The 22,867-nt window shown below is 37.7% G+C and overlaps 1 protein-coding gene across 6 annotated transcripts in view; it reads left to right on the top strand.

Annotated features, from left to right (window-relative positions):
* ERC1 (ELKS/RAB6-interacting/CAST family member 1) overlaps positions 1-22,867 on the top strand; it is a 387,619-nt gene that overhangs the window by 205,530 nt on the left and 159,222 nt on the right. For all 6 annotated transcript variants that reach the window (XM_029204193.1, XM_029204191.1, XM_029204194.1 and 3 more), the window contains one exon: positions 6,436-6,596. In XM_029204193.1, the coding sequence (XP_029060026.1) occupies positions 6,436-6,596 (161 nt within the window). The remainder of the gene's footprint in view (positions 1-6,435; positions 6,597-22,867) is intronic.

Below are 22,867 nucleotides of genomic sequence, written 5' to 3'. Positions count from 1 at the left end.
AGGAACAAATCATTTCAATCTTATAGAAACAATTCCAGAAAAATAAAAAAGAGGGACATATTTTATAAGGCCAGCATAACTTCATATCAAAACTTGACAGAGTTAATACGGGAAAGTAAAAGTTTAGGCCTGTCTCAAGCACGAACATAAATACAGAAATTCCTAAACAAAATATCGCCGGAGTCCAAGGTGAGTGTGTGTGAAGAGGAAAGATATGCTTGAAGGAGTGAGGTTCATTCCAGGATTTTAATAGTGGTTTCATTTGAAGTCTACCACATCGAAATGTGACAGGAGAAAAGTCATATAATCATCTCAAGAAATGCAGAAACTTTACATTAATTTATAATTTAAAAAAATTCTTAGCTAGCTAGTAGTAGACGGGAATTTCCTTAACCTGTCAAAGGACAGCTATTAAAAATTATACTACTTACTTATGGATAAAACTTTTAAAGTATTCTATTTATGATCAGGAATGAGACAGAGTGCGTGCTGTCAACATCTCTGTAGACTTTCTGGGCTCTGCAGTAAGGCAAGTAAAAGAAATAAATACTATAAGGATTGGAAGGTAGGCGAGAAAAACTATCATTAAGATATGAATGGTTCTACATAGTAGAGAAAAAGTCCATAAAGACTATTTAAGTAGACACTAGATACAGTGTAAGTTTATAGAAATCAGTGGCATTTCTATAGCCTGCACCAAAATGAAAATTACATTTTTTAAAAAAGATAATATAGCATTTAATAAAGTATAAAGTTCCAAGGAATAAGTATTATTAGAATGTTCAAGATCATTATGGGGGAAATTATAAATCTTTTCTGAAAGATATTAAAGTCCTAAATATACATCTCTTCCATATATCTCTTCCATGAACTGTTGTAGAACAGTGCCCGGACTATGCTAGACTCAGGAAATATTTTTTGCAGAAATTCAAAAATAGCTAAGATGCTCTTGAAAAGAGAACACCATTTCTCTTAGATGTCAAACCTTATAAAGCTATAATAATTAAAATAATGTGGTTTTGGTGTAGGAATAGGCAAACCAGTGGATCATAATAGAAAGCATAGAAACATATCCATGCTTACGGGGATACTGGATGGATGTCAAAGGTGAAGACAGAATGGATTTTTCAGTAAATGGTTCTGAGACACTGATCAGTGTTATTGCTAAAAGTGAGACAGACAGTCATTATGTGATATAATATGATGTACACACCTTGCCTATGGAGTACTGTTGTCAGAAAGACCAAACAAACCCAAATCTCATGAAGCCTTTACCTATTACTTTCAGTTTACAAGAAACATGAGGACCAGAGGAACACCATAAATAGTATCATTAAAAAAAAACAGTCAACTGAATCCAAAATGTGGGTCATTCTATAAGACAAGTGACTCATTTTCGCTAAGAAGTTAATGGCATGGGAACTTTAAAATGTAAAGCAATAGGGCAGTTGTCCAAGCACCTTTCAATCAAAAGAATATTCTTCCCTCATTGAATTGCCTTGACCCTCTTGTCAAAAATCAGTTTACCATAAAAGTTAGGGTTTATCTCTGGATTCTCAGTTCTTTTCCATTGGTCTCTCTGTCCATCCTTATGCCAGTACCATCCTGAAACTCTGTAGTAAGTTTTGAAGTCAAGAAGTATGAGTCCTCTTTCCCCCCACCCCCAGATTACTTATTTTAGCTGTCTTTCATTTCCATATGAGTTTTAGGATCAGCTTGTCAGTTTCTGGGAAAAAGAGAGCTTTTATAGGGATTTTGTTGAACCTGTAGATCAGTTTGGAGAGTATTGCCATCTTAATATTACATCTTTCAATCCATGAACGTGTTGTCTTTCTATTTATTTAAATCTTTAATTTCTTTTAGCAACCTTTTATAGTTTTCAACAGAAACCTTGCTCTTTTTTTTTTTTGCTAAATTTATACCTAGGTGTTTCCTTCTTTTTTATGCTATATTAAATGGAATTGTCTTCTTCCTTTCATTTTTGGAATGTTCATTGTCTGTGTATCGATATACAGTTGATTTTTGTATATTGATCTTGTATCCTGTAACCTTTGTATACTTATTTGTTTACTTTTTAAAAAATTTATTGGGCTTCCCTGGTGGCGCAGTGGTTTGAGTGTCCGCCTGCCGATGCAGGGGACACGGGTTCGTGCCCCGGTCCGCGAAGATCCCACATGCCACGGAGCGGCTGGGCCCGTGAGCCATGGCCGCTGAGCCTGCGCGTCCGGAGCCTGTGCTCCGCAACGGGAGAGGCCACAACAGTGAGAGGCCCGCGTACCACACACGCACACACACAAAATTATTTATTTTTGGCTGTGTTGGGTCTTTGTTGCTGCGCATGGGCTTTCTGTAGTTGCAGCGAGTGGGGGCTACTCTTTGTTGCGGTGCACGGCCGTCTCATTGCGGTGGCTTTTCTTGTGGAGCATGGGCTCTAGGCATGCGGGCTTCAGTAATTGCAGCACACGGGCTCAGTAGTTGTGACTCACGGGCTCTAGAGTGCAGGCTCAGTAGTTGTGGTGCACGGGCTTAGTTGCTTCACGGCATGTGGGATCTTCCCGGACCAGGGCTCGAACCCATGTCCCCTGCATTGGCAGGTGGATTCTCAACTACTGCACCACCAGGGAAGCCCCTATTTGTTTACTTTTTAAAATGGATTCCTTAGGATTATTCTCTTTATAAGATTATATCATCTTCAGCTAGAGAAAATTGTATGTCTTCCTTCCCAATATGGATGCCTTTAAATTTTTTGCAGCTTACTTTTTACTGGCTATCATCTCTAGTACCATATTAAACAGAAGTGGTGAGAACAGACATCCTGGTCTTGTTCTTGGCCTTAGAGGGAAAGCATGCAGTCTTTCATCACTAAAAGTTTTTCATAGATGCCAGTTATTGGCTTGAGGAAGTTCTCCTCTATTCCTAGTTTCTTGAATATTTTTATCATGAAAGGGTTTTGGAAATTGTCAGATGCTTTTTCTATATCTTTTGAAATGGTCATGTAGTTTTTGTCGTGTATTTTATTAATATGATTTATTACATTTATTTTATATGTTAAACCAACCTTGCATTCTTGGGCTAAATCTCAATTTTTATATCTTGCTGGCTTTGATTTTATAGTATTTTTTGCAGGTATTCCTCTAAGGGGTATTCCTCTAAGCTTTTTTTTTTTTCTTTCTTCGGCTATGTTTTTTCTGGATTTATCAGAGTTTCTGTGTCATGATCCTTATTTTCTCTTGTTTTTTTGGCACTGTATGTGCAAAGTCCATCTTCTGTATATTTCTGCCTCCTAATCTGGAATCAGCAATTTTTCCAAGGAGCCCATTCAGTTTAGTGAGAAACCGTAACCTTAGAGCTGTGGTCCTCAGTGCTGTTGACTGTCATTGCTTTTACCTCTGGAGTGGTGAGGACGTAGGTGTGCGTTTTGCTCTTAGATCCGGTTTATACTCCTATGGTGGGCCCTTCTTTTATATGCATGAGTAAACATAATTTTGGATGAAATAAAGTCAGTAATACCATTTTTTCAGTGTTCATAAACTGATAAAACTGAGTAGTGATTTATTTTGGAATATTTGCATCAGAGGTAAAAATAAAGAAATGCAAGGAAATAAGTACACAAATTAAGAATGGCGATTACCTATCACAGGAGAGTCAGAGGATACAGTTGGATAATTGCACTTAACAAAAGCTACTGGGTCGTGAGTATGTAAGTGTGTGTTTTGCTCTTAGCTCTGGAATATATACATACACCTTTTGTCAGTGCATATGATATTTCAGATGGATCATTTATGAAATTTAAAGGTGGTTATGTGCAATATAAAACATTGTTAAATTATTTTTCCTATAATTTATAAGTTGTCTTTAAGTAATTTCTGATCTTTTGCCAAGTAGACCCAAAGTACCTTCCTACCATGACTGTGAAGTCCTTCTACCATTCGCAGTGCTGAGCCTATTGGATATCCATGTTGATAAAAATGAGTCTGACCATTATACCATATTAAAAAATCAATTGCATATACGTTATATATTTAAATGTGAATGTATAGTCCAGTAAAGGATTTAGAAGAAAGAGTAATATCCTCATGACCTTGAGGTTGACAGAATTGTCATGTTCATTATACAGAAAGCTCTGAACATAAACAGGTATAAAGGAAAATTTTTGTTAAATGCCATTAAAATTTAAAACTTCTGTTTATCAAAAGTGCTTTCAGTAAATTTTGCTATTTTCGCACAGTGGAATATCATACAGTTATGAGAATTACAGAACTACAGTTTTACCCAGCAATGTAGATGAATCTCACAGATATAACACCAGGGGGGGAAAAATCTGTGCTTAAAATTATATACTATGTAATTCCATTTGTATAAAGTTAAAACGAATAGACAAAACTAATCTAGAGTGTTAGAATAATGGTTACTCTTAATCTAGAAAAGGGATATGGGGGGGTTGGGGTGATGGTAATGTTCTGGTTATTGGTCTGTGCTCTTTATATAGGTTTGTTCACTTAGAATTCTTTAGGTTATACATTTATAATTTTTGTATATTTTTATTTATGCTGTATTTCAATAAATATTTACTAAAAATTTTAGATGCATAAGAATATGTATAGAGTGGGCTTACCTTTGTATAGGAAAAGGAGGAATAGTTTATACATGCTTGCTTGTGTATGTATAAGATATCTCTTCAAGTTATGTAAGAAACTGATACCGTTGCTTGCCTGGAGCAGTGAAGGACAGGATGGGAGGGAGATGTTGTGAGATACGCTTAAGTTCATAAAAGATGGACACATCTCACTATTTATTAGACCTTCTATAAATGATGCTGTTGATGGCTGATTTTGTGTTGTAAGAGTATACCTTGGGGCATAATTTAATCTAGTTTTTGCTAAGATTTTATATGAATTAAACTGATAACGTAGAATCATCCTTATTGACAGTTTTCAAAAAGGCAGGCAGTTATATGTTCTTGTAAAGCTTGCTGATATGTGAATACATATCCAAAGAGATCTGCATAATAAGAAAAAAATCTCACAGCAACTGGGACTGTCAGGAGGCTGTTTAGCTGAGAGCATTAACTTGATCACTTCTGAGAAGATACCCAAAGTAAAATAATTCAAGTGCCAAAAAACTAAGTGTAACTTTTTAACAGCTGTTACCAGTCCATCTACATACACTCACCTCTACCTCTGGAAAGGATTATAACCAAGATTATTTCTTGTCAAGTAGCAAACTGACTGTAAACTCTTGTGATTGGTATACTTGGCTGTTTGATTTTCTGGTTGAGGTTGTTTTTAGGTAATAACAGATATTTTGGCAACATCTTTTCACCTCTGATAAGTGGAAATAACTGATAAAGTACAGAACTTGCTCTCTTAGTTTCTTGTGTTTTAGCATTCTGTCTTCTTTCTCTCATGTTTTTACAGGTCTTTTATTTTATTTAGTTATTTTAAAATAAATAAATTTATTTATTTATTTATATTTTTGTCTGTGTTGGGTCTTCATTGCTACACGTGGGCTTTCTCTATTTGTGGTGAGCGGGGGCTACTCGTCGTTGCGGTGCGCGGGCTTCTCATTGCAGTGGCTTTTCTTGTTGTGGAGCATGGGCTCTAGGCCCGCGGGCTTCAGTAGTTGTGGCACGTGGGCTCAGTAGTTGTGGCTTACAGGCTCTAGAGTACAGGCTCAGTAGTTGTGGTGCACGGGCTTAGTTGCTCCACGGCATGTGGGATCTTCCCAGACCAGGGCCCGAACCTGTGTCCCCTGCATTGGCAGGCGGATTCTTAACCACTGCGCCACCACGGAAGTCCTTTACAGGTCTTTTAAAAGCATTGTGTCTCTTCTCTATCTGGTCATATATTTTTTTTCTTCCTGCCTTCCTCAAAAAATCTCTACCTACCTAGCTTTAGAGCAGGAAATTATCCGATTGAATTCTAGCTGTTTCTTTAACAAGAAATTCTTTGTGATGGTATAAACAGAAGAATCTTAGTTTGAACGAATAAAAATGACTCATTTATGTTTATTCTGCATCTGGTATTAGTCAAGTTTATGGCTTTTATTTCCTAAAATCCTTCTAGAAATATTTATTACGATTTTGTTCCTTATATTTTTATCTGCATTATATTGTTATTTCCATGGAAGTTTTTGGACTGTTTCCAAATAAATTCCTTAGAAGGGATTGTTTCTGGCACAGTGTAACTTCTGATGCCCTTACATTTGTCAGAAAGAAAATGAGGGTTTTTTGGACCTAAACTGAGAAGAATTATAGTGGAGGGAAGATGAGAGATGTATTTCTTTAACTGCCATTTATGTCTGATCCTGCGAGAGTACAGAATTTTTGATGGGCGTGTCTTCAACTTTGTGGACCCAGGCGTTGCCCACTGCCCAGCTCCTCTGACTGTACCTGGCCCAGATGCTCAGTTTCTGACCTTTGTGCGTTGATCGTAGGTGGAGGAGTTGCTGATGGCCATGGAGAAGGTAAAGCAGGAGCTGGAGTCCATGAAGGCGAAGCTGTCCTGCACCCAGCAGTCACTGGCAGAGAAGGAGACTCATTTGACCAACCTTCGGGCCGAGAGAAGAAAACACTTAGAGGAAGTTCTGGAGATGAAGTAAGTTCTAGAGTATTGGTCTTCAGGCATATGCTTAGTAGAAATACTTGTCCTCATCGCTTTCATCTTCTGGCCCTGTTCGTCACGCCTGACCCACTTAGCCTAATTTTAATGCTCACTTGTGTTTCTCACTCCTTAGAACAAATTTGGGACAAATCCTGGTCAAAGGGAAACTTTTTTTGCCTCCCTGTCATTGAATTTTGCAGTCCTCTAGAGTGTATGCAACTGTGTCTCTGAAATTCCTAAAACCTTCTGGAAAGTTCTGGCAAGTTGTCGAGCTTTCTGAGGAAGATAACCATTGCTCCTGAGGACATACGATGGCTAGGCAATTTTTAAAAACGTGTTTTATTATAAACATTTCCAAAGGTACACAAAAGTAGAGAATAGTATAATGAACCTCCTTATACCCATCCCCCATATTTAACCATTAATATTTGCCACGCTCTCCAGTCAGCTTTTACAGAATTGTCACTTTTAGCAGAACCTTCCTTTACATCATTTTCCTACTTTTCAGGCATCTTGCAGCTCCCTTGAGATAGTCTGTTGTGAAGGCTGTATATATCTGCTCTGCATAATACAGCTGCTTCTTTTTCTCCTCTGTGACTTTGAAAAGTTCTGGTTTCCTTCTCTTCAGAACAAGTATGTCTCTTTTTTAAGTCCCTTAGTACTTTTCCCATCACTCCAATCCCCACCCCTATGTAATTGTCCTGCTCTCATTTTACTGAAACCAAGTTTATGCTGGGACCCCTCGGTTACCTTCATCACCTCAGCAGTTACCTGTGTTTTTGTCATCTTCTCTTCTGACTCAGAGGAGATACTGTCTCTCCTTCACCAAGCTCCCTTCTTATTTCTGTCACAGATTTAAGCTCTGGTTCCCTCCTCTGCAATCTGTCTCCATTAATTTTCTTTCACATAATCTTTGCTCACTTTCTGTTAGTTCCTTCTTCTCTGCAATAAATACGCACTCTCTCTGACGTAAAGTAAACAGTCTTTCTGACCCCAGCCAGTGCTTGAAGCTAACATCCTCTCTTCTTTTCTGCTACTTTGAACTATCGATAAATGTTGAATATGAGAATTACAAAGTAGCAGAGGATCTTGCCGTGACACCTCAGCATGAATTTTCATGGGGCATGATTGTTTTGTTATCATGACGGCAGCCCAGGAGTTGAGGAAACAAATGTCGGGGTGTCCCCTGTGCTTATGGATTATTAGGACACAGTGGGAGGTTAAGAGAGCCTGATCTTTTAGAAAAGTATTACAGGTGATGTGCTCTCGGAAGTGACAGATAACTGGAGCCAGAAATCGGTTGATACGCAGGGAGAACGGGGAGAATTTAGAGTTCTGAGTATCATGATGAGAAAGTTTGCTTCTTACGAGCAGGTTAGTAGAAGCAGTTTAAGACAAGGTTTTATCACTGATGATAAGAACATAGAAGAAGGATGGATATAATATTCGGAAATACAAGGTATCGATGCGATACTCCTAAGCACAAACAGGCCCTGCTAAAGCAACGGGATAGGAGTATTGTTTCGTTTTCTCTCTGTACCAGTATCTTGACTTGACTTGTCAGATCTTTCCCACTCAGTTCAAGTGTCCATAGCAAAACTGTGGTGGCTTTGTAAAGGAATTTTCCTTTATTATTAGGACTTTGAAAAGATATGAAAGAACTTTTTAAAGAATGCTTGACTTTAAACCATTAAAAGGGAATTGCGTGTGATTTTTTTGTTTTATTATTTTTGGAACCACAGTGCTAAACTTTCTTATGGACTTCCCTTGCCAACCCAGGTTAGAGATTACATTTCAGAAAAATACTGTGATTTGCAAAACTGTTTTTGGTAAGATCAAGCACTCACACACTAAGGCATGGGATAAGTAATTAAAGTATTCAGAGAATTTACAAGGGGTATAGAAATTTGATGAATAAACATTGAATAAAAGTTCTAGAAATAAGGTGTCAAAACCTGGCTGTGACAGGTGACCTGTGTCTTAAATCACCTTCCTCATTTGCTCAGGAGATACTACTACAGCATCATGCTGTTCTTAGATTTTCTACAAGATTTTTGTCATGCAGATTTACTGACTTAAAGTTTTTAAAGTAGTCCTTGCTTTAATTTGCACTTAAAAATTTCTCCTTGTTGTTGCCTCTCATTTTCATATCTTAATAAAATGGTTGTTTAATACCTTTCTTTTAACAAATTAAGCACTTCAGGCCAAATGGTCTACCCAAACATGCTGTTGAGAGTGGTGGCTGATCCCAAACTCCTAATGTATCCCTCCTCCACTCTCTTTTCTCCTTTGGTAACCATAAGTTTGTTTCCTATGTCTGTGGGTCTATTTCTGTTTTGTATATAAGTTCATTTGTACCTTTTTTCTTTTCTTTTTTTTTTTTTAGTTTCCACATATAAGTGATATCATGATATCTGTCTTTCTCTGTCCAGATTACTTCACTTAGCATGATTATCTCTAGGTCCATGCATGTTGCTGCAAATGGCATTATTTCATTCCTTTTTATGGCTGAATAATATTCCAGTGTGTGTGAGTGTGTGTGTGTGTGTATACATATATATGTATAAATATATAAAACACATCTTCTTTATCCATTCATTTATTGATGGACATTTAGGTTATTTCCATGTCTTGGCTATTGTAATAGAGCTGCAATGAACACTGGGTTGCATGTATCTTTTTGAATTATGTTTTTCTCTGGATATATGCCCAGGAGTGGGATTGCTAGATCATATGGTAACTCTATTTTTAGTTTCTTAAGGAACCTCCATACTATTCTCCATAGTGGGTGCACCAATCTACATTCCCACCATCAGTGTCAGAAGGTTCCCTTTTCTCCATGCCCTCTCCAGCATTTATTGTTTGTAGGTTTTTTTTGATGATGGCCATTCTTACTGATGTGAGGTGATATCTCATTGTTGTTTTGATTTGCATTTCTCTAATAATTAGCGATGTTGAGCATCTTTTCATGTGCCTTTTGGCCATCTGTGTGTCTTCTTTGGAGAAATGTCTATTTAGATCTTCCGCCCATTTTTTGATTGGGTGGTTTGTTTTTTGATATTGAGCTGTATGAGCTGTTTGTATATTTTGGAGATTAGCTACAGCAATTAATTGTACAGCACAGGGAAATATAGCCATTATTTTGTAAAAATTTTAAACGGAGTATAATGTATAAAAATATTGAATCATGGGCTTCCCTGGTGGCGCAGTGGTTGAGAGTCCGCCTGCCGATGCAGGGGACACGAGTTTGTGCCCCGGTCCGGGAAGATCCCACATGCTGCGGAGCGGCTGGGCCCGTGAGCCATGGCCACTGAGCCTGTGCGTCTGGAGCCTGTGCTCCGCAACGGGAGAGACCACAACAGTGAGAGGCCCGCGTACCGCAAAAAAAAAAACCCAAAACAAACAAACAAAAATATTGAATCACTATGCTGTACACCGGAAACTAACATAATATTGTAAATCAACTATAGTTTAATTTTTAAAGTTTGGCATACAAATATTAAGTAATAATTCATAAAACCTCAATCAAAAGCTGTACAATTGGGCTTCCCTGGTGGCACAGTGGATGGGAGTCCGCCTGCTGGTGTGGGGGGTGCGGGTTTGTGCCCCGGTCTGGGAGGATCCCACGTGCCGCGGAACGGCTGGTCCCGTGGGCCATGGCTGCTGGGCCTGCGCGTCCGGAGCCTATGCTCCGTGGCGGGAGGGGCCACGGCAGTGAGAGGCCCGCGTACCACAAAAAAAAAAAAAACAGCTGTACAATTAACCTAAGCATAATTATACACAAAACACTGTGAATGACATATTGAGGGTTCTGATACAGTAAACTTTTGATTCCTTTTCCCTGCATAGCTGACCAAGGGAATAGACTTTCTTCTGCTATGTTCTGGACTCCTCTCCATATGTTGAACAGTTTCTGCTAATCATGTGTCCTGGGTTGGGAGTGTCTCAGTTCTACAACTTTGCTCAGAATTTGCTTCGTTCATTGTCAATTTGCAAGGAGTTCACTGCCCCCAAGGAGTTCTGCATGGTATCTGCATCTAATTACTTGTGGCAAATAGTGAGAGCATACTTCCTGGAATGAAAGAGCCTGAATCTGGATTCTAACTCTGCCCCTTATGAGCTCTGTGTCTTCAGCAAGTTCTTTAGCCTTCTTGTGCTTCAGTCCCCTTATTTGTAAAATGGCAATAATGATTGTCCCTGCTTCATAGCATCTTCATCACAGTAGGATAAGAAATTGTTGCTATACGGGACTGAGAGCAGTGCCTGGCATAGGAAGCCCTTAGTAGTGGGTATTGTTAGCTTGCTGCGTGTACTTACTGGCAACAATTTGCAGGAAATCAGAAAAGTATTTGAGCAAAATGTAAAAGAAGAAAGGTAATATCCTATCTGTGGCTGTTGGCAATGACAAAAAGATTCTTCCTTCTGTAGTTATGGCAGGACCCACCATATTTTAAATGTGTTCATTGTTTTATTAATAATAACTGAACAAGTTAAAAGGACTTGTTTACTCTAACCAGAGAACTTGAAATGCAGAAGAAATATGAAGGGAATGCAATGTGCACAAGAGCCTGAAACATGCACATGTGTCACTGAATCTGGAATAAGAAAAGTCTTCCCTGAAGAAAGGATGGCTGGCCTATTTGTAGAGACAGTCCTTCAGCAAAGCACCAGGATAGTCTAGTTTTCTGGAATAATCCTGAACTAGTCAAACCAAAAGGAATGCCCTGATAGTTCTCTTCTATCCCTAGTATTTATAATTGTAATTTCTGAGTGTCTGTTACAGACAGACGGCCGTGAGTCTGGGGAGATGTGGAGCTGTTCACCTGGTAGCCTGCCAGTGTCTCAGAAGAAGCACTTGAGTTGGTTGGCTAGCCCTGGGGAGAAGGGACATTTTCATTGGCAGATCTCATGTTGGTTCTTCTCCTTATGCTGTGGTTTTGTTAATCACTGTTTTTTTTCCTTCACTTTTATGTTAACCTCTTTGACTAAGAAAGAAGGGATGAACGGGAGAGGGAGGAAGGTAATAAAATAACAACCATAATAAATTCTGAGTATCAGTTCAGGTCACGAGCTTCACTATCAGGATTTCTAGATGAGCTGATTCATTCTCCACTGCCCTGCATTCAAAGTCCTACTGCAGTCTCACCCTATGTTAGCATTATGAATACAGCTCAAAAGACTCACGTTTCATTTTGAGTAAACTTTTATCAAACTACGCATTTGACTATACTGAGAATTCGTTTGTTTCGGAAGGTGGTGGTGGAATCGCTGTTTAGTTTCTTTGAGAATCTAGAGCTGTGTGACAAATAGCATCCCATTAATAAAGTTGCTAGAGAAGTCCAAAGCGCTGTGGGCCACATTGTATACTCGTGAGATGACTTCTGGCTACAGAACGATCTGACTTCCCACCCACGTGAAATAAATTTTCGTATGTACCTGAGAAGAGTTCAGTAATGTAATCTGAATTCTGGCATTTAAAAAATACTTGCCTTTTAATTTGAGAGAAAAATGTAGTATGCTTGGAATTAAGGAAGCTGTAGAAAATGGTTACTGGGAAAAGTTCAGGCTACTTGGGGTTAGTATAGTTAGGTGATCAATCTGTTTTACTTTGAATAATTAAAATGAGACTGTATTTTAAATTATTTTATCTCCTAATATTCTGTAGAATTTCATTTTAAAATTTATTGTAGATTTGCTGACATTAAAAAATAAAATCCCACTTGGGGATCTATGACAGTCTTCCAAATTAACCACAAAATTGATAATAGTTGTGCAAATTATATGCTAGTAACAAATTGAAATGCCTTTTAAGATATGTAAGAACTAGAACATGTATACTTTTTGCAAAGCCACACTTATGTATACTTCACCAAATGCCTTTGTTTGAGTCATTGGACATATGACAAAGGACTTTTAGTGGAGTTGGAAGCATTTTTCACAGTGGCCTGAAATACTGAGCTTTAAATATTTTGTGGGAAATCACATACATTCTTATAAAAATTTCCTACACTTGAGTTGAAAAAGAAAGCAAAGTATGCTGTATAGTATAGCAATAAATAACACTAGTGGGACTGGTCCTAATTAAAATTATAAAGAAAAGTTTCTAGCTCTTGACTTGGGGACTTCCTTCCTAGCCTTGGTTAACTCTTTAATTCTGTCCCCTCTTTTTCTACCCTCACATCCAGCTCTCTCGTGCGTCCTACTTCACAGAATGTGTGGTATCAACTGTCAAACATCTTTTCTCATCAGAACTAAGAGTTTAGTTGGGGCTCTGAGTTGTTAAGGACAGTGATGGAGATGGGTTAATTAAGTACAGTAATTACAGTATTTACAGTACAGTATTTGAGTTCCTTACCTCTCCCTGCTCCTAAATGGTGACCGTGATGCTCAGCTTCTCACGAGATGAGGCACGAGTATTTCAAATGTTTTTCTCAAATCGTTTTATCCTCTTGTGACCTGAATTAGAATCATTTACAAACAACCCTAATATCCCTTGCCCGTTCTCCTCCCTTAATCCTAAATCCATTCTACCTTTTAGCCATTTAAGGCTAGATGTAAATTCCAAACAGAAAAACCACTTTCCTGAAGAAATCATGCTTCCTAATCATTTTTTTCATTTAAAATGTCTTAAATGGCTGTGGTAATCTCTATGTAAAGAGCTGAACTTTTCAGATAAAGGCCCCAAAGTCCCTCTCTTTTCCAGTTTTTATAATTCTGTCTTTCCCCCATCAGTGTATGGTTTGTGTGCAAGAATGTCCTCACTTGTGCAGGGATGAAATTAAGAATATAGGTCATCCTCTTTTTCCTGAAGGGGAAAGGAGTGGGATTATTGCCCTACTTCTTACTTATCTTTTTATTTTTTTCTCTACTGGAGGTGTAGGATGAACCCTAGTCCCTTTGTTTAATACAGTTGAAACAGCTAAAGGGACAACTATTCCAGGTAGGTAACCTAATGCCTTAAGCTAATTGCAATACTCATTGTAAGAAAATTTTTTACATAATATACCATTATGAGAGGGTTTTTTAGTTTGGGATTAAAAAAAAAAATCTTTTCCTTTCAGGATCTTCATTCTCTGTGTCCCTCAGAGTACCATAAAGGTATTTACTCATTCTTTAAATGGATAAAACTTCCCTCAAGCTTTGTATGTAGAAATAGTAATCCATTTATTTAATCATAAGCTTTTCCTGGCTGAAGATTCTGAGTAAAAGAGTATTATAAGATGCTCTTTGTAGCAAAGAATGTGTTTACATTTTGAGCTAGTTATAAACCGGGTTAATAATACTTTGACCTACCTCATGAGGTTGTTGTGAGGATTAAATGAGATAACGTGATAAAAACACTTTGAAATTGGTCAAGCTGAATATTTGCAAAGCATGATACAACTGAAAATTGTTAAGTTTGCACTTAACTTTTCAGGTTGGCAGTTTTCTCATTCTGAAATGAAAGGGTTTCCTGCATCTCTAAGATTCCTGTCGTTTTAAAAATCATATGATTCTTTGACTAGGTGACCTTCTGACATCCTTGATTCTATAGTTGCAAATGCTCTGAGTAAATCAGAGAAGTAATTTATATATAAACAGTATACTGAGCAGAAGTTGGGGGTCAGATGTCCATAATTCCTTGGCTGAGGACTAAGCCTCACATTCACTGGATCAGACTACCCAAGGCCTACCAGAGATAAGTGGCTCTGGGGTTGGAAGTGGAATTGTGATGCTAGAGTTAGAGCAGCAGTGCTGGGGAAGTTTCAATTCCAACCCAGTCACAGTGGCAAAAGTCTTGTTAAAACTTAAGGCATCTTGCTGAGATAACAGAAAGTCTGGCTTTTAGGAGTAGGGATCATGACCTACAATAAAGCTAACCATAGATGTAGTGTAACAAAACTGAAAGCCCCAAGGCAGTCTACAGGGACAGTAGAATTTGGAGGATGAGTCCCATCAAGATAGAGAGGTTTGGGAAATACCCTGAGCTTTCAACAGATCAGCCCAACAAAGGATAAATCCAAGCCTATACAAGGTCAAGGAAATCAGCTATTAACTGAATTATCTACTAGAATAAAAATCATTGCTTTTCAGAAGAAAATAACAGAATCCAGAGTCTTTGTAGTGTATCATCTACAGTATTCTATATTCAATTAAAAAATATCGCCAGACATTCAAAGAACAGTAACATGTAACCCATAGTGAACAAAAACATGCAGTAGAAAGCAAGTCAGAGAAGTCCTAGATGTTGGAATTAACAGTGATTTTAAAGTCACTCCTATAAGTGTGCTTCAAAGTCTTAAAGAAAATGTAATGTTGATGATAGAACAGATAGGAAATCTCAACTGAGAAAGGAAAACGTTTTAAAAATGGAAATTTGAAAACTGAAATTTAAATGAAAAAATTCAGTGGTTGGTCTTAATGACAGATTAGAGCTTTCAAAAGAAGGAGCCCATAAATTTTAAAACAGATCAATAGAAATTATCCAGTGTGAACAACTGTGAGAAAAGGGGTTTTTACAAAATGAATAGAGCCTCCATGACACGTTGGACATTATCAGATGGGCTAATATACATGTAACTGGAATTCCAGCAGAGTAAAAGAGTGAGAAGGGGGTAGAAACAAGTCTGTAAAAATAATGGCTGAAATATTTCTTTGATTTAAAGTACACTGATTTATGAAGGTGTATGGGAAATCTCTGTGCATCCCTCTCAATTTTTTTGTTAACCTAAAAGTGCTCTAAAAAATAGTCTTTTTAAAAAGCGTGTGTATTTACAGATCCTAGAAACTTAGTGAAACCAAGCTGGATAAATACAAAGAAAACCACACCTATAAACATTATAATATAATTGCTAGAAACAAAATATAAAGAGAAAAACAGAGGCAGCAAGGGAAGAAGAAAACACAGTATGTAAAGGGAAACTGTGATAGCTGAGTTCTTATCCAAAACATTGGAGATCAGAATAAAATGGAACTTCTTCTAAAGTACTGTAAGAAAATTTGTCAGCCTAGAATTCTAGGACCAAAAAACAAACAAACAAACTCCAAAAACTAGGGTTAAATATAGATATTTTTCAGATAAATAAATATGCAAAGAATGCATCCCTAAGTGGAGGTATGTCTGCGTGATGGCTGATTCACTTTGCTGTATAGCAGAAACTAACACAACATTGTAAATCAGCTATACTCCAATTAAAAAATTAATTTAAAAAAATTAAAAGAAAGAAAAATACAGTAAGCTACAGAGATATGTTGTACAGCACAGGATATATACCCAATATTTTATAATAACTATAAATGGAGTATAATCTTTAAAAATTGTGAATCACTATATTGTACACCTATAACTAATATAATATTGTATATCAACTATACTTCAATTAAAAATATATTCATTTCTAAAAAAACACATTCTGTAAGAAATGCTAAAGGATGTTCTTCCAGCTCAAAGGAAATGAAACCAGATGGAAGCATGAATCTACAGGAAGGAATGAAGAACACACATGGTAAATAAGCTGATATGTATAGACAACTGACTCTGAAGCAAAAATAATATCATTGTATGGTGGAGTTTATAATAGGAGTAAAATTGAAAGATATGACAACAATAGCACAAAAGATTGGGGAGGGTAGAAACATATGGTTGTCAGGTTGTTAACTTTGTGAAGTAGAAAATACAAACTATCAGTTTCGATTTTTTTTTAAGTCATTTTCTTTTTTTAAAAAAAATATTTATTTATTTATTTGGCTGCATTTGGTCTTAGTTGCGGCATGTGGGATCTTTATTGCAGTGTGCAGGCTCTCTAGTTGTGGTATGCGGGCTCTAGAGTGCGCGGGCTTAGTTGCCCTGTAGCATGTGGGATCTTAGTGCCCTGACCTAAGATATGGGATTGAACCCGTACCCCCTGCATTGGAAGGTGGATTCTTAACCACTGGACCACCAGGGAAGTCCCAAAGTTTTATAATTTCTAATCTATATAGACTTTGATAAGTTAAAGGTGCATATTGTTAGCTGTAGAGCAACTACCAAAAGCAAAAGCAAAAACCAAAAAGCTCAAAATCCAACAGAGGAAATAAAATACACTAAAAATTACTTCATTTACCCAGAAGAAAAAGGACAGCAAAGGAACAAGAGAGGAGTGAAGCAGAGAGGGGTAAATGGATGATAGATATAAATTCAGCATATCAGTAGTTAGGTCAAAATCAAACGGACTAAACACTCTAGTTAATGGACAGAGATTATTAGAATTGATTAAAAAAGAAACAATGCTGTCTATAAGACATACAGTGTAATAAACACAAGTAGGTTGAAATTTAAAGAATGTACAAAGGTAGTCCTTGTAAATAGTCATCATAAGAAATCTGGTATGGCTATATTAGTATCAGGTAAAAGAGACTTCCAGAGAGTATTCCTGGAGATAAAGAAGTACATGTCATAATGATGAAGCAGATAATTAACCAGAAAGACATAACAATCCTTCATATGCATGCACCTAGTACAGAGCTTCAAAATTCATGAAGAGCCAACTGACAACTAAAGGGAAAATCAGACAGATCCATACTCATCGGTCATTGCTGGAGCTTATAACCCCGATTTCTCAGAAAGTGATAGAATAAGTGAACCAAAAACAAGCAGTAAAAATATAGAAGCTCTGAAGACTGTCAACTTGATCTATTTAATATTTATAGAGTAGTACACCCAGCAACTGAAGAATATATATGTTTTTCAAATATGTATGGAATGTTCACCAATGAGGACCATATGCTGGGCCATAAAAACAAATCTTAATAAGTTTCAGAAGACTAAAATATGTCAGAATTGTTCTCTTACCACAGTGGGATTAAATTAGAAGGTAATAATAAGATTTTTGGAAAAATCCCCCAATGTTCGGAAATTAAATAATACAATTCTAAATACCATGGCTCAGAGAAGAAGTCATAAGGAATATGAGAAGTCATTTTGAACTGAATGAAAATGAAAATACAAATGTGAAATTTTGTGTCATGCAGCTCAAGTAGTGCTTAGAGTGAAATTTATACCTTTAAATGCCTATATTACAAAATAAGAAAGTTGAATTCAGTGAACTGTTTCCACACTAAGAAAATTTAAAAAGAAGAGTAAGTAAATGAAAGTAAATAGAATGAAGGAAATAATATAGATAAGAGCAGAAATCAAGGAAATAGAAAGCTAACAACACAGAAAATTTACAGTCAACCATGGGTTCTTCAAAGAAGCAATGGAATTGGTAGGCCCCTTGCAAGACTGATCAAGGGAAAAATGAAGACTCATAAATTACCAAATTTTTGTAATGGAAGAGGGCAAGAGTGGATATCACTTGAGGTTCTAATGGCATATATATGTATTTTTTTAAGTAGAATCATTTTTTAAAATATTTATTTAGGCTGTGCTGGGTCTTAGCTGCAGCATGCGGGCTTCTTAGTTGTGGCATGGGGACTCTCAGTTGCGGCATGCATGTGGGATCTGGTTCCCCAACCAGGGATTGGACCCAGGCCCCTGCATTGGGAGTGCAGACTCTTACTCACTGGACCACCAGGGAAGCCCCTCTAATGGCATTTAAAAAGAGAATATTTTGAACAACTTTATGCCAATAAATTTGATATTTTAGATATAATAGACAAATTCCTTGAAAAATATGGTGTATCAAAACTGGATCAAAAAAGGAATAGAAAGTTGACCAGGCTGTATCTACTAAAGGAAATGAATTTGTAATCAAAAATATTTCCACAAGGAAAACTCCAGGCAAAGGTTAGTTTACTGGTGAATTCTACTAAACATCTAAATATGAAATAATACCAACATTACTGAAACTCTTTCAGAAAATAGAGAAGAAGGAAATACTTCCTAATTCATCTTATGAGACTAGAATTACTCTCACACTTAAACCTGAAAAACACATTATATAAAGAGAAACTCCCTTATGAACATTGACATAAAATTCCCACAAAAAGTCTTAGCAAATTAAATAAGAAACTAATGTGTCATAACCAAGTTAGGCTTATTTCTGGAATGCAAGGCTTTTTCACTATTCAAAAATGAATTAGCTAATTTCAGCTACATTAACAATAAAGAAAAAAATCATATAATTATCTCACATATTCAGAAAATGTTTTTAACATCCATTCATGATAATAACTCTTAGCTGACTAGGAAGAGAAGGCAATTTCTTCGGCTCAAAAAAGAGCACCTATGAAAAGTTTACAGGTAAGGTCATACCAAATGATGAAAGTTGAACACTCTTCCCATGAGACTGCAAAGGACACAAGACATCCACTTCAACCCCTTGATCATTATTATACTTGGAGGTCCTAGTTACACAATATGTCAAGAGAGAATAAAATTGAAAAGGAAGTAGTAGCATTGTCTTTACTCACAGACAGTATGATTGTCTAAGTAGGGCAACACATAAAAATCAGTTGTAGTTCTATATGTTGACAACAAGCAAATGGAAACTGAAATTTTAGAAAATATTATTTACAGTGGCATCAAAATGCATAAAGTACTTCAGAATAAGTTTAACAAAAATTGTACAAGATCTCTACACAGAAAACCATACTACTGAGAGAAAATAAAAAATATTGAAACAAAAATAGGGATATATCTAGTTCATGATTTGATTATTCAAACTTAAAGCTGACCACTTCCCCCAAATTCAGTTATTATTGCAACACAATCCCAGCCAAATCACAGGGAGCTTTTTGTAGAAACTTATACTTGGAATTTTAAATTTAGATTGAATTTCAGTGGACCTAGCAGAGTTAAACCATTTTGAAAAAGAGCAGAGGAGAGCAAGATGGTGGAGGAGAAGGAAGTGGGCTCACTCCCTCTTGCGAGAGCACCGGAATCACAACTACCTGCTGAACAGTCATTGACAGGAAGACACTGGAACTCACCAAAAAAGATACCCCACATCCAAAGACAAAGGAGAAACCACAATGAGACAGTAGGAGGGGCACAATCACAATAAAATCAAATCCTGTAACTGCTGGGTGGGTGACTCACAGACTGGAGAACACTTATGCCACAGAAGTCCACCCACTGGAGTGAAGCTTCTGAGCCCCATGTCAGGCTTCCCAACCTGGGCGTCCGGCAACGGGAAGAGGAATTCCTAGAGAATCAGACTTTGAAGCATAGTGGGAATTGATTGCAGGACTTTGACAGGACTGGGGGAAGCAGAGACTCCACTCTTGGAGGGCACACACAAAGTAGTGTGCGCATCGGGACCCAGGGGAAGGAGCAGTGACCCCATAGGAGACTGAGCCAGACCTACCTGCTAGTGTTGGAGGATCTCCTGCAGAGGCAGGGTGTGGCTGTGGCTTGCCCCAGGGACAAGGACACTGGCAGCAGAAGTTCTGGGAAATATTCCTTGGCATGAGCCCTCCCAGAGTCTGCCATTAGCCCCACCAAAGAGCCAGGTAGGCTCCAGTGCTGGGTTGCCTCAGGCCAAACGACCAACAGGGAGGGAACCCAGTCCCACCCATCAGCAGACAAGCAGATTCAAGTTTTACTGAGCTCTGCCCACCAGAGCAACAGCCAGCTCTACCCACCAGCGGTCCCTCCCATCAGGAAGCTTGCACAAGCCTCTTAGCCTCATCCACCAGAGGGCAGACAGCAGAAGCAGGAACTACAGTTCTGCAGCCTGTGGAACAAAAACCACATTTACAGAAAGATAGACAAAATGAAAAGGCAGAGGACTATGTACCAGATGAAGGAACAAGATAAACCCCCAGGAAAAGCAACTAAATGAAGTGGAGATAGGCAACCTTTCCAAAAAAGAATTCAGAATAATGATAGTGAAGATGATCCAGGACCTCGGAAAAAGAATGGAGGCAAAGATCGAGAAGATGCAAGAAATGTTTAACAAAGACCTAGAAGAATTAAAGAACAAACAGCTAGAAGAATTAAAGAACAAACAGAGACGAACAATACAATAACTGAAATGAAGACTACACTAGAAGAAATCAATAGCAGAATAACTGAGGTAGAAGAATGGATAAGTGACCTGGAAGACAGAATGGTGGAATTCACTGCCACGAAACAGAATAAAGAAAAAAAGAATGAAAAGAAATGAAGACAGCCTATGGGACAACATTAAACGCACCAACATTCGCATTATAGGGGTCCCAGAAGGAGAAGAGAGAGAGGAAGGACCTGAGAAAATATTTGAAGAGATTATAGTCAAAAACTTCCCTAACATGGGAAAGGAAATAGCCACCCAAGTCCAGGAAGTACAGAGAGTGCAAGGCAGGGTAAACCCAAGGAAAAGCACGCCAAGACACATAGTAATTAAACTGACAAAAATTAAAGACAAAGAAAAATTACTGAAAGCAACAAGGGAAAAACGACAAATAACATCCAAGGGAACTTCCATAAAGTTAACAGCTGATTTCTCAGCAGAAACTCTACAAGCCAGAGGGAATGGCATGACATATTTAAAGTGATGAAAGGGAAAAACCAACAACCAAGATTACTCTACCCAGCAAGGATCTCATTCAGATTTGATGGAGAAATCAAAAGCCTTACAGCCAAGCAAAAGCTAAGAGAATTCAGCACCACCAAACCAGCTCTACAGCAAATGCTGAAGGAATTTCTCTAAGTGGGAAACACGAGAAGAAAAGGACCTACAAAAACAAACCCATAACAATTAAGAAAATGGTAATAGGAACATACATATCGATAATTACCTTAAACGTGAATGGATTAAATGCTCCAACCAAAAGACCCAGGCTCACTGAATGGATACAGAAACAAGACCCATATATATGCTGTCTACAAGAGACCCACTTCAAACCTACGGACACATACAGACTGAAAGTGAGGGGATGGAATAATATATTCCATGCAAATAGAAATCAAAAGAAAGCTGGAGTAGCAGTACTCATATCAGGTAAAAAAGACTTTAAAGAATATTACAAGAGACACTACCTAATGGACACTGTCCTAAAGGAAGGACACTACCTAATGATCAAGGGTTCAATCCAAGAAGAAGATGTAACAATTATAAATGTACATGCACCCAACATAGGAGCACCTCAATACATAAGGTAACTGCTAACAGCTATAAAAGAGGAAGTCGACAGTAACACAATAATAGTGGGGGACTTTAACATCTCACTTACACCAATGGACAGATCATCCAAACAGAAAATTAATAAGGAAACACAAGCTTTAAATGACACAGTAGACCAGATAGATTTAATTGATATTTATAGGACATTCCATCGGAAAACAGTGTGTTACACTTTCTTCTCAAGTGCACACGGAACATTCTCCAGGATAGATGACACCTTGGGTCACAAATCAAGCCTCGGTAAATTTAAGAAAATTGAAATCATATGAAGTATCTTTTCTGACCACAACACTATGAGATTAGAAATAAATTACAGGGAATAAAACGTAAAAAACAAAACACATGGAGGCTAACTATACATTGCTAAATAACCAAGAGATTACTGAAGAAATCAAAGAAGAAATCAGAAAATCCCTAGAGACAAATGACAACAAAAACACAACAATGCAAAACATATGGGATGCAGCAAAAGTAGTTTTAAGAGGGAAGTTTATAGCAATACAGTCCTACCTCAAGAAACAAGAAAAATCTCAAATAAACAATCTAACCTGGGACTTCCCTGGTGGCGCTGTGGTTAAGAATTTGCCTGCCTATGCATGGGACACCGGTTCAAGCCCTGCTGTAGGAAGATCCCACATGTCATGGAGCAACTAAGCCTGTGCACCACAACTACTGAGCCTGCGCTCTAGAACCCACGAGGCCACAGCTACTGAAGCCCGTGTGCCTAGAGCCCGTGCTCTGCAACAAGGGAAGCCACCACAATGAGAAGCCTGCGCAGCGCAACAAAAAGCAACCCCTGCTTGCCACTACTAGAGAAAGCCTGCGTGCATCAACAAAAACCCAATGCAGCCAAAATAAATAAATAAATTTAAAAAACCAATCTAACCTTACACCTAAAGCAACTAGAGAAGGAAGAGCAAACAAAATTCAAAGTCAGTAGAAGGAAAGAAATCATAAAGAGCAGAGCAGAAATAAATGAAACAGAAACAAAGAAAATAGTAGCAAAGATCAATAAAACTAAAAGCTGGTTCTTTGAGAACATAAACAAAGTTGGTAGACCTCTAGCCAGAATCATCAAGGAAAAGAGGGAGAGGACTCAAATCAATAAAATTAGAAGTGAAAAAGGAGAAGTTACAATGGACACCACAGAAATACAAAGCATCATAAGAGACTACTGCAAGCAACTCTATGCCAATA

Source organism: Monodon monoceros, unplaced genomic scaffold (genome assembly GCF_005190385.1).
Source record: "Monodon monoceros isolate NGI ecotype Baffin Bay Population unplaced genomic scaffold, NGI_Narwhal_1 Super_Scaffold_6, whole genome shotgun sequence".
NCBI lineage: Eukaryota > Metazoa > Chordata > Mammalia > Artiodactyla > Monodontidae > Monodon > Monodon monoceros.
This window is presented reverse-complemented; position numbering and strand designations above follow the sequence as displayed.